At 48.9% G+C, this 12,134-nt stretch overlaps 1 protein-coding gene across 1 annotated transcript in view; it reads left to right on the forward strand.

The window, feature by feature from the left end:
• LOC311133659 (contactin-3-like) overlaps positions 1-12,134 on the forward strand; it is a gene marked incomplete at both ends in the record, with an annotated part of 60,753 nt that overhangs the window by 16,027 nt on the left and 32,592 nt on the right. The window contains 3 exons of the mRNA XM_084167192.1: positions 7,620-7,718; positions 9,836-10,039; positions 10,553-10,655. Of these exons, the coding sequence (XP_084023318.1) occupies positions 7,620-7,718; positions 9,836-10,039; positions 10,553-10,655 (406 nt within the window). The remainder of the gene's footprint in view (positions 1-7,619; positions 7,719-9,835; positions 10,040-10,552; positions 10,656-12,134) is intronic.

A 12,134-nucleotide genomic window follows, 5' to 3' on the forward strand; every position in this document is an offset into this window, starting at 1 on the left:
TCGATCACGTCCCAGGGATAGATAGCCTTTCCTTCCTCTTAAGAGATGGACTGCCATTACCCTTATGGGCTGGATAATGAATCTCACTTGTGGGGCCTGGGTGAGGAGGGAACTGCTTGACATGTATTGTCTATTTGAATGCACAGAGGAGGTCTTGGAGATAGATGGGGATTGCCGCATACGCTGCTATGTTTTCCACGTAATGACGACTCTTCCATAGACAAGGATGGCTTACCTCACCCATTTCCTGTCTACACAATTCTACTCATTTCAATTGTTTTTTTTTGTGATGTGTTATGGCCATCAATTTCATCCTACTTTACATTGAATTTCTGAACAACTGTAACACAAGTGTAGTACAAATGTACAAACACTGGTATAATACACACCAGGGAGAGAGAATGAAATAAATTCAAAATGACATTCCCTCTGTACTTGTGACTTGAGTTGCTATTCATTTGTGGTAAAAAATTGAATGAAGAGCTTGCAAGGTGTTAGAGAGGATACCTTTATATGTTTTTCCTGGCTTCCCTTCCGACACATTCTTATTGCCTCTCAGAGTTGGAGTCTGTGTAGAGGAGACATATTACACAGAAAGCCCTCGTTCTGCTATAGACAGGTCAGAGCCAGCTTATAGAGTGCTGTGTTTTAGCAGTCCCTACTGTCTCTCCGTTACACTGAGCCTTTCTGTGTGAGGGAGAGAGGAGTAGAGGAAGGCCTCGCTCCCTACCGTAACTGATTCCCACCTCCCACTGTTACAAAAGGAATATTATCATAATAATCAGCTGCTGTTTGGATCTGCTTTCCAACCAGCATGCACCACCTTTCCCTCATCTAGATAGCCTAGCCTAACTCCTCCAGTGCTTTAGAATCAGCACTATGGTTGCGAGTTCTAGCTAGTTCTCAATGGCTCTATTAGAAGATGGTGACACAATGTGTGGCCTGGAAAGAATCCTGCTATGACTTGGCTGTGTTGGATTTCACCACGGTCATCGGAGACTGGCTCATTAATCTTCCATTCGCTCTCCCACTCCCCTCTGTAATCCTCCTCTTTTCCCAATTTCGTTTATCGGTCACATTGACTTTATTTTGTTTGTGTTCGGGGCCTGACTGTAGGGCTGCCCGCCCGAGGGTGCAGAATCAGTAGGGACAGGGGTACAGTAGTTCACCCATCACTCACTAAAATAGAGGAACATTTCATCACCCAGGTACAAGCTCAGTCAGGCAGCTTTTCCTCTTTCATTTGCAGGGATGAATTGCGCCCAGAGTATTGATAGGGAAGCTAGTGCTTTTAAGGGTGAGATTACACTGCATTTAATAATGATGTTGGTTATTGCTCTTGGCACTGAATCCTGTTATTCGTCATGTGCTCCGTGTTTGTGCAGTCCCTCCAACTTCCTCCCCCTTTTTATCCCTTTGCAATTTAATCTCCTGCTGCTATCATAACAACTGTGTGTTGTGAAGTATCCATCACATACCATACCATAAGTCCAACAATAATATTTAATGTTACAGTTGCCTTTCTAAGTATTGGAAAGCATTGGGTGTGTTCTAAAGCAATCCATTACTGTACCTGTAAATGGTTTTCCTACAGTACATGGATTTTAGGGCTTTAAAGAAACCAATATAACTGATGCATGTGTTGATGAAACTTTAACCAAACTGGGAAAGACATTAGCTGATTGTCATGAGCCTCTCACTCCACCGGGTTACCACCTTAATTTTCTTCCACTCTGCTCACCACTCTCTCTACTCAGCCTAACTAGCTCCACCTGTCCCTGCTCTGCTCTGCTCTAATTACTCTGCCAGCTGCGCTGCATTACCCACTACCTCTCCCAGTATTTTAGGCCCTGTCTTTCAGCTCTCCGGTGTCAGATCGTCTGCAAAGCTCACACCCGGAACCTGTTTGCTCGCGCTTCTGGCTCACCCTGGTTTTGTGACCCCGGACCTGCCTGAATTTTTGGATACTCGTCTGCCCCAGGAGATCCAGACCTGCTTCTGCCATAACGACTCCTGACTACTCTTCTATCCCGGTAACTCTGACCAGCCTTCTGCCTTGCTACTACGTATTTTGGATTTCCCTTGAACTGTACTGCTGCCTTGTTTCATTCCGCCCTGTTGTGTCTGTGTCTCCCCCCCCCAGGACTTCTGGACCACCCACCACCGGCTTCGTAGGACGCATCGCTGCCACTGGGGGGGGCACAGACCCAGCACATTGGACGGGATCCCTGTTACCCCTGGAGCCTTCATTCACTCCCTACTTCCCTTTTCCCTTAAGTTTTAATAAACTTTCTGGTGTGACGCAATTGTGGTCCTCTGGTCGTCTGTCTGAACCGTGACAGTACGATCTGACCATTATGGACTCAGCGCACACTTTCCCCGACATGGAAACCGATGAGCATGAGCAGCAGTTCCAGCAACAGCAACAACAACTCGCCATGATCATTCAACTCCTCACCAACCTTACCCCAGCCAGTCTGCCCACCAGCCCTGCCCCCGAGTTACCTGCCCCGGTCATTGCAGCCGCTGCTCCGGAACCCAAGATTGGAAACCCCGAGCGGTTCAACGGCGATTCAACCCAGGTCCGGCCATTCCTGACTAGCTGCCGACTTCAGTTCTCCTTGCAGCCAAGGACCTTCGCCACGGAGGGGGCTAAAGTTGGGTATGCCATCACTCACCTGACGGGCCGAGCTCGACTCTGGGGAACAGCAGAGTTCGAACGTCAAACCCCCGCATGTGCTACCTTCGACCTGTTTGCTGAGGAGATGCTGAAGGTGTTTGACCTGGATTCACCAACCGCAGAGGCGTCTCGTGAACTGTTCAGTATTCGACAAGGCAGACGTACAGTCGCAGACCATTCCATCGACTTCCGAACCCTGGCTAGACGAAGTTCTTGGAACACACCATCGTTGGTGGACGCGTTCTTCCATAGTTTGGCTGACTATATCAAGGACGAGTTGGTCTCCCATGAACTGCCTTCCACTCTTGATGAAGCCATCGCACTGACTGTCAGGATCGACAGAAGGATACAGACCCGTCGTCGTGAGAGGGGACGCCAAGGTCCACCTACTACCGGCATTCGGAGAGATCCGACTGGGCTCCTGTCATCTACTGCCACTCACCCAGGTCAGCTTGATCAGTCTGAGCCTAGGGAGATTGGGCGAGCCTCTCTCACTCCTGCAGAGCGCCAGCGCCGCTTCACCTCAAACCTCTGCCTCTATTGTGGAGGTGATGGACATCGTGTGGTAACCTGCCCTTTAAAGGGTCGAAGCTCACCGGGCATAGGGGGAGTCCGGTTGAGTTCAATGACCATCCAGTCCTCCGACCGCAAACCCCTGCTGCAAGTTCACCTCCGCCTCTCTGACTCAACTCACACCCTGGCTGCTCTGGTGGATTCTGGCGCCGAAGCCAACATAATGGACATCAAGCTGGCACGCCAACTGGGACTGGAGAACCTCCGTTTGACACCTCCTATTCCTGCCCGGGCACTGGACGGACACTTACTCGGATCGGTCACTCATGTCACGGCCCCGGTCTCGATGGGTCTGTCCGGAAACCATCAAGAAACTATCCAGTTTCACCTGCTCCCCTCTCCAGGCCAACCCCTCATCCTGGGTTACCCATGGCTCCGCCGGCACAACCCTCAGCTCGACTGGGTGACCGGGGTGATCAGGGAGTGGGGAGAGGACTGCCACCGAACCTGCCTGCTTGCTGCCGCACTACCCCCTCGGCCAGTACCTACTAACTCCGCTCCTGACCTCTCCAATGTCCCAGAATGCTACCATGGTCTCAGAGAGGTGTTTAACAAAGCAAGAGCCACATCTCTGCCCCCTCACCGACCGTACGACTGTGCCATCGACCTCCTCCCTGGAACAGCCCCTCCAAAGGGTCGTCTTTATTCGTTGTCTGCTCCTGAAAGAAAGTCCATGGAGGACTACATCAATGGCTCTCTGTCCGCAGGATTAATCCGTTCATCTTCATCTCCTGCTGGTGCTGGCTTCTTCTTTGTGGGGAAGAAGGACGGATCTCTTCGCCCCTGCATCGACTACAGGGGACTCAACGACATCACAGTGAAGAACCGTTACCCTCTGCCTCTGCTCACCTCTGCTTTTGAGTTGCTCCAGGGAGCCACTGTTTTTACCAAGTTGGATCTCAGAAACGCTTACCACCTAGTGCGGATCCGGGAGGGAGATGAATGGAAAACCGCATTCAATACACCAACAGGCCACTACGAGTATCTGGTTATGCCTTTTGGCCTCACCAATGCTCCTGCTGTGTTCCAGGCTCTAGTGAATGATGTACTGCGGGACATGTTAAACAAGTTTGTCTTCGTTTACCTGGATGACATCTTAATCTACTCCAGAAACCTGTCTGAACACACCCGCCATGTCCAGCAAGTCCTTCATCGTCTTCTGGAGAATTCCCTCTACGCCAAGGCAGAGAAATGTGAGTTTCACGTCAAGACAGTGGCCTTCCTGGGGTACATAGTGGCAGAGGGAAGTATCCAAATGGATCCTGCCAAAGTATCAGCAGTCACTTCATGGCCAGTTCCGGAGAACAGAAAGAAGCTGCAACAGTTTCTGGGGTTTGCTAACTTCTATAGAAAGTTTATCCGGAACTACAGTACCGTTGCTGCCCCTCTCACTGCTCTAACCAGCACCAAGCAACCCTTCACCTGGACCCCAGCAGCCGACAAAGCCTTCAGTACCCTCAAGGTGAGGTTCACCTCCGCTCCCATCCTCCAGATGCCTGATGTGGACCGGCAATTCATTGTGGAGGTGGACGCCTCGGATGTGGGAGTTGGTGCTGTGATTTCTCAGTGGGCTGCGGACGATAGGAAGCTCCATCCCTGTGCCTTTTTCTCACGTCGGTTGTCCCCCTCTGAGTGCAATTACGACATAGGGAACCGTGAGCTGCTGGCTGTGAAGCTTGCCTTGGAGGAGTGGCGTCACTGGCTGGAGGGGTCCACCATTCCATTTCTCGTTTGGACCGATCATAAGAACTTGGAGTACATCCGCACGGCCAAACGGTTGAACTCCAGGCAGTCCCGCTGGGCCCTGTTCTTCACCAGGTTTAATTTCACTCTGTCATACCGGCCTGGATCACGCAACACCAAGCCAGACGCCCTCTCCCGTCAATTCCAGAAGGATGACACCCCCTCCAAGGACCCTGTGTCGATTCTGCCAAGTCCCTGCATCGTTGCAGCTCTGACCTGGGCTGTTGAGGAACAGGTGCTGGAGGCTCTCCGTAACCAGCCAGGTCCCAGCACTTGCCCAGCTGACCGCCTTTTTGTCCCCGAAGACCTGAGGTCCCAGGTCGTTCAGTGGGGACATGACTCCCGCCTAGCTTGTCACCCTGGCTCCACCCGCACTTACAACCTGCTCGCCCAGAGGTTCTGGTGGCCCTCTCTGAGAAAGGATGTACGGGAATTCGTCCAAGCCTGCCCCATCTGCAACCAACACAAGTCGTCCTGCCAGCCCCCAGCCGGATTGCTGCAGCCCCTGCCTGTGCCCAGACGTCCCTGGTCTCACATCGCCCTTGACTTTGTCACGGGGCTGCCCCCTTCAAGTGGCATGACCGTCATTCTCACCATAGTTGACCGTTTCAGCAAGATGGCACACTTCATTCCCCTCCCCAAGCTCCCAACCGCCAAGGAGACCGCCCAGGTGGTCCTGGAACACGTCTTCCGGATCCACGGACTGCCAAAGGATGTAGTTTCTGACCGTGGTCCACAATTCTCCTCCGCTTTTTGGAAGGAGTTCTGTCACCTGCTGGGAGCCACAGTCAGTCTGACTTCCGGATTCCATCCCCAATCCAATGGGCAGTCAGAGCGGGCTAATCAGGAGCTCGAGAAGGCACTGCGATGCATGACTTCACGCAACCCCCACTCCTGGTCGCAGCAATTGACATGGGTGGAGTACGCACACAATTCTCTGACCTGCTCTGCCATCGGTATGTCCCCTTTCCAATGTGTTTATGGATACCAGCCTCCTCTATTTGCCAGCCAGGAAGAGGAGGTTACTTGCCCATCTGCACTTGCTTTTGCCCGTCGATGTCGCCGCACCTGGTCACAAGCCCGAGCCACACTCCTCAGATCCGTTGCCAGCTACACTACCGGGGCCAACCGTCGGAGAATTCCTGCTCCCACCTACCATGTTGGTCAAAGGGTGTGGTTGTCATCGAAGAACCTGCCACTCAGGGTGGAGTCGCAGAAGCTGGCACCTCGGTTCATTGGCCCATTCCCTATCATAAGAGTGATTAGCCCAACTGCTGTCCGGCTCCAACTGCCTAATTCCCTGAGGGTGCACCCCACTTTCCATGTGTCTAAGATTAAGCCCATCCATGAGAGTCCGCTGGTCCCTGCTGCGCCTTGTCCTCCTCCTCCACGGCTCGTCGATGGTGGTCTGGTTTACACCGTCCGCCGCCTGCTTCGGTCCAGACGGAGGGGTAGGGGTCTCCAGTACCTCATTGACTGGGAGGGCTATGGACCTGAGGAAAGGACCTGGGTGCCAGCTAGTCGGATTGTGGATAGGACTCTCATCACCGCTTTCCACCAACGGCATCCTGATCAACCTGCAATCCGTAGGGGCCGCCCCAGAGGGGTCCCTAACCGTCCTGCCCGCTCGGCTTCCTGTCCTGTGCCTGATCCTGTCTCGGGACCTGTCCCATCTCCCGACCACGGCCCTCCGGCTTCCTCCGAGGATGAGGACGTTCACTCGGACCGTTCGGAGGAGTTCTAGCCCTCCTCCGGCTCCCCTCCTCCCGCCCGGCGTGGTGTTGCTCTTGGGACTTCTGGGGCCGTCCCTTGGGGGGGGGGTTCTGTCATGAGCCTCTCACTCCACCGGGTTACCACCTTAATTTTCTTCCACTCTGCTCACCACTCTCTCTACTCAGCCTAACTAGCTCCACCTGTCCCTGCTCTGCTCTGCTCTAATTACTCTGCCAGCTGCGCTGCATTACCCACTACCTCTCCCAGTATTTTAGGCCCTGTCTTTCAGCTCTCCGGTGTCAGATCGTCTGCAAAGCTCACACCCGGAACCTGTTTGCTCGCGCTTCTGGCTCACCCTGGTTTTGTGACCCCGGACCTGCCTGAATTTTTGGATACTCGTCTGCCCCAGGAGATCCAGACCTGCTTCTGCCATAACGACTCCTGACTACTCTTCTATCCCGGTAACTCTGACCAGCCTTCTGCCTTGCTACTACGTATTTTGGATTTCCCTTGAACTGTACTGCTGCCTTGTTTCATTCCGCCCTGTTGTGTCTGTGTCTCCCCCCCCCAGGACTTCTGGACCACCCACCACCGGCTTCGTAGGACGCATCGCTGCCACTGGGGGGGGCACAGACCCAGCACATTGGACGGGATCCCTGTTACCCCTGGAGCCTTCATTCACTCCCTACTTCCCTTTTCCCTTAAGTTTTAATAAACTTTCTGGTGTGACGCAATTGTGGTCCTCTGGTCGTCTGTCTGAACCGTGACACTGATACTGATTGAGTTATCAGCTGCATTTAGACATACAGTAATTCTAAGGTTAGTGTTTTATGTCAAATGTGCTTTATATTTACCCAACATGTCTTCTGTAATAACACTAAAGCTTACCCTTGATTTTTGTGTTGATAAGACCTAGATAACTTCAAGACCCAAACGACACGGAGTGCTGTCAGTGTCCGAGAGGGCCAAGGAGTGGTTTTGTTATGTGGACCACCCATGCATTCTGGAGGTAGGTTTTTTCCTTATTGGAGATATTTATGAATACCTGAGAAGATTCCACTCCTCTGTATCCCATTAAAATCTTTGATGCAGTATATGAGTGAATATACTGGTGCTATTTGGTGTGCTGATATTCCTAACCTAATCAGTTCTTTCATAAAACCTTATTTGTTAGAGCCTCAAAGCATGCATTCTTGCTAGCAGCCTCAAATGAAACGTATTTCACACAGATGTTTGCAGAATAAAGCTATGCTTAGCTTGCCTTTATTTATTTTTCATTCTGAACTCTATTGCCAAATCTGGTGGCAAATGAAAAAATATATTCCTCAAATTGGAGTCTTAACCAAATCATTAGGCAATGCAGTCTTGAGAAAAGTGCTTTTAATCAATCCTGGATTAGATCATCAATAGTAATGGAATGCAGAATTCAAAGGGATTTTGCAAACTAATTTACTCTACACCCTAGAGGGAAAACAAATCATATCACTTTCTGGAATATCTTATTTAGCTTTCATGCAATTTTCAACTTGTACAGACAAAATGACTCTGCACATGTGAGATGGCTATTGAAGTGTGTGTGATCGCAACACTACTCAATTCCAGTTTTCTTAGTATTGAATAATGGACTTTGCATACATACAGGCTGACCCTGTTGCAGGACCACTCACTTTTAATGTGACACTTTAAAGTGGCTGGTTACTCTCTAATGTATTGTACAAAGTGTGCCTACAGTAGGTGTGTGTGTGTGTGTATACAGGCCTGTACAGGGGGCGATAATGGCCTGGGGTAGCCAGTGTGAGACACAATGCGACAGCCTCTCACTCAAAAATGAGCTTGTGCCAGGCGTGTTGTTGTTAACATAGCAGTATTGTGTTTTCTTTGGTTTCCCTACTTGAACAAGTGAATAAGGCCAAGTAAGTGTGGCACTGTGCTCATTGCATTGTGAAGCATGAATGTCACACACAACCTTGAACTCGGTGGACCCATCGCTATCCACTGACTGTAAGACATCCCTGCAGGTTTATACTCTGCCTCAGCGGCTTCAATTGCTGGAATAGATGTTCTCTCAAATCACACATTATATCTCATGTTACATCGACATGGCCACAAATGAAATATTGTTTCTAGCAAAAGTGACTGCATTAGGGCTCTGCTCCATCATATATATGGGTGTATTCTCCAGGGCTCAATTATGGGATGGTTTCTTTTTGTGTCATAGCTATTGAATGTTTGTAACGTTGTGCTTGTTACATAAATAGCCATTGTGTTCAATAAGAAAAGAGGTTGTTGCACTATATTTTCATTTTCCTCTTGACTTGTATTTTCTTGACAAATGCTATCACTGTTCATTACGGCCACATAGCTCAGAGTCAGGGATCCCCGGTCTTGCTTTGCTTCATCAGAATGAATTGGTTTTGGCTTCACTGAACCGACTGCCAAGACGTGATCCCAGGAGCCAAGGTTTGCGAGGCGTTCTCCTCCCAGGGGGACAGGAGATGAGTGGATACGCTGGATACACACCTTGTAGGTCCGTACACGCTCTCACTTCCATGCCACGGTAGATAGGCTTTCGCTACAGTACCTCGCTCCTATGAATCTGTGCACTGGCTCTTTTCAAGATGACCCAGTATTGCTGTGTGGCAGCGCTCTGTGTTCTTTAGATAGGCCTGTTGGCTGAGGAGAAGTGTGGCATGCATGAGTCAAGCCTGGAAAAAAGCCCTGTCCCCAGTCACTCAGGGTAGAGGACAGGGCATGTGTCATGAGAGTGCCAGTGAAGCGCTGTAATCCGTTTTGTTTCGCTCTCTTTCCTTTGGACGCTCTTTCTTGTGCACCAATAACTGTTCTACTGTATTTGCCCTGGTATCTTCTTTCAGGAAACTGAAATAAGGAAATTGTGTGGAATGCTAACATGATCTGCTTACAATCTGTTTTTCTTTTGTTTTCTAATACAGTATTTAATCAATGGGCAATACCTACACTGTGAAATATTTAGCATACATGCTAAATTATATTTTCAAAAGGGAATTTTTCAATGTAGACTACTACGCCTACAAACACATTACTGTGTTGTAACATATTAATACTGGTGTATTGTATTTACGACTGTCATATTCCTCTCCCTCCTAGAGCTGACATTTGCATGGATCTTCAATGAGTACCCCTACTTTGTCCAGCAAGACAGTCGTCGATTCATCTCTCAGGAGACAGGAAGTCTGTACATCGCTAAAGTGGAGCCTTCTGATGTGGGAAACTATACCTGTGTGGTCAACAACAGCATCACTAAGGGCAAAGTCCTCAGCTCTCCTACACCGCTGGTCCTGAGGAATGATGGTAAGATCCCATCCTTTATATAAACAGACACACTGATCAGACAGCACAAACAAAAAGCTGCCCACATTTTTAAAAGCTGCCAAGATTAAGCCACAATTCGTAAAGCATTGGCAGACTATACACAGTCTACAATAGACCATTCTATCCAGATATTCTGTAATGCTGATTATAAGTGGTCAAAGAGAAAGAGTAATCTTATACCCTCAAAAGGTAAAGTCAAAGGGTGAAGCTGTTGTCCTCCTAGCAGCTTGAATATAAGATTCAGTCTGAAAAGAAGGAGATTAATCCCTACCATGCCTTCACCCAGGTGTGTTCTTCTTTGAACCTTTTACAAACGTTTTCCATTTCTCTCCATCTTAACAACCTCTCAGTGATCGCTTCTGTTCCACACACAAAGACCTTTGTGTTTCTGGGCGCATGTTATTGTTGTACCTTGTTTTCCAGGGTGTAAAGCGTGTGCGCCATTAATCATTAATGCCAAAATTTGGTTTGTGTATTGTCTCCCTTTCGTAGGAGCAATGGGTGAATACGAACCCAAAATAGAAGTTCATTTCCCTGACACTGTTCCAGCTGCGAAGGGATCCACAGTGAAACTGGAATGTTTCGCTCTGGGAAAGTAAGTTGGAGTGAATGTGCAAGTTTGTGCATGTGCATAAGTCACACAGATCATTGTAATTATGAGGTTGCTGTTTTTAGGATGCTGGAATATTAGTGATATCACCTAAAGTCTTGAAGTCAAGTATCACAAAACACAACATTATCCTGCAACCAACTCACATTACACCGTGACGTCAACAGAGCGCGACGCATGCTGAAAGTGGAATGAGAGAGAACTTGGTTTGTTGTTTTTGAACATTTCTGAAATGGGTTTTAATTTGGATCCCGCGACGCAGTTAGCCTCAGTTGCTGGGACCGCTACTAGCCCTTGTGGCTGGGGCAGCATATAGTCCCGGGGTTGTGGCTGTTTAAAGTCAAGTTCCTAAGGTTCAAGGACAAGATGGCTGTTCTGGAGAGAGCCAAGAATTTGAGAGGAACCAACATCTTCCTCAACAAGGACTTCTCTTAAGCTGTGTGCCTGAGGCAGAAATAACTTATTCCAGCTACGGAAGCTGCCAGAGAGCGTGGGGATATTGCCTACATCTGCTACTACAAGCTCATTGTCCACCCTCACTCCCAAAATCCTGTGAGGAGTGAGAGAGCCAAGCTTCCGGGTCAGTAACTTCAGCCCAACATCACATATACACACGCACACATACAACAACTGACACTCACAAGCGCCTGATTGACTTACTATTAGCTAAACAATGTTTTATACACTACTGGTCAAAAGTTTGAGAACACCTACTCATTCAAGAGTTTTTCTTTATTTCTACAATTTTCTACATTGTAGAATAATAGTGAACACATCAAAACTATGAAATAACACATATGGAATCATGTAGTAACCAAGAAAGTGTTAAACAAATCAAAATATATTTGAGATTTGAGATTCTTCAAATAGCCACCGTTTTCCTTGATGACAGCTTTGCACACTCTTGGCATTCTCTCAACCAGCTTCACCTGGAATGCTTTTCCAACAGTCTTGATGGAGTTCCCACATATGCTGAGCACTTGTTGGCTGCTTTTCCTTTACTCTGCGGTCCGACTCATCCCAAACCATCTCAATTTGGTTGAGGTCGGGGGATTGTGGAGGCCAGGTCAACTGATGCAGCACTCCATCACTCTTCTTCTTGGTAAAATAGCCCTTACACAGCCTGGAGGTATGTTGGGTCATTGTCCTGTTGAAAAACAAATTATAGTCCCACTAAGCCCAAACCAGATGGGATGGCGTATCGCTGCAGAATGCTGTGTTAGCCATGCTGGTTAAGTGTGCTTTGAATTCTAAATAAATCACAGACAGTGTCATCAGCAAAGCACCCCCACTCCGTAACACCTCCTCCTCCATGCTTTACGGTGGGAACTACACATGCGGAGATCATCCGTTCACCCACACCACGTCTCACAAAGACATGGCGGTTGGAACCAAAAAACCTCAAATTTGGACTCCAGACCAAAGGATACATTTCCACCGGTCTAATGTCAATTTCTCGTGTTT

The sequence above is a fragment of the Coregonus lavaretus genome, assembly GCF_964263955.1.
Source record: "Coregonus lavaretus genome assembly, chromosome: 8".
In the NCBI taxonomy this organism is placed as follows: Eukaryota; Metazoa; Chordata; class Actinopteri; order Salmoniformes; family Salmonidae; genus Coregonus; species Coregonus lavaretus.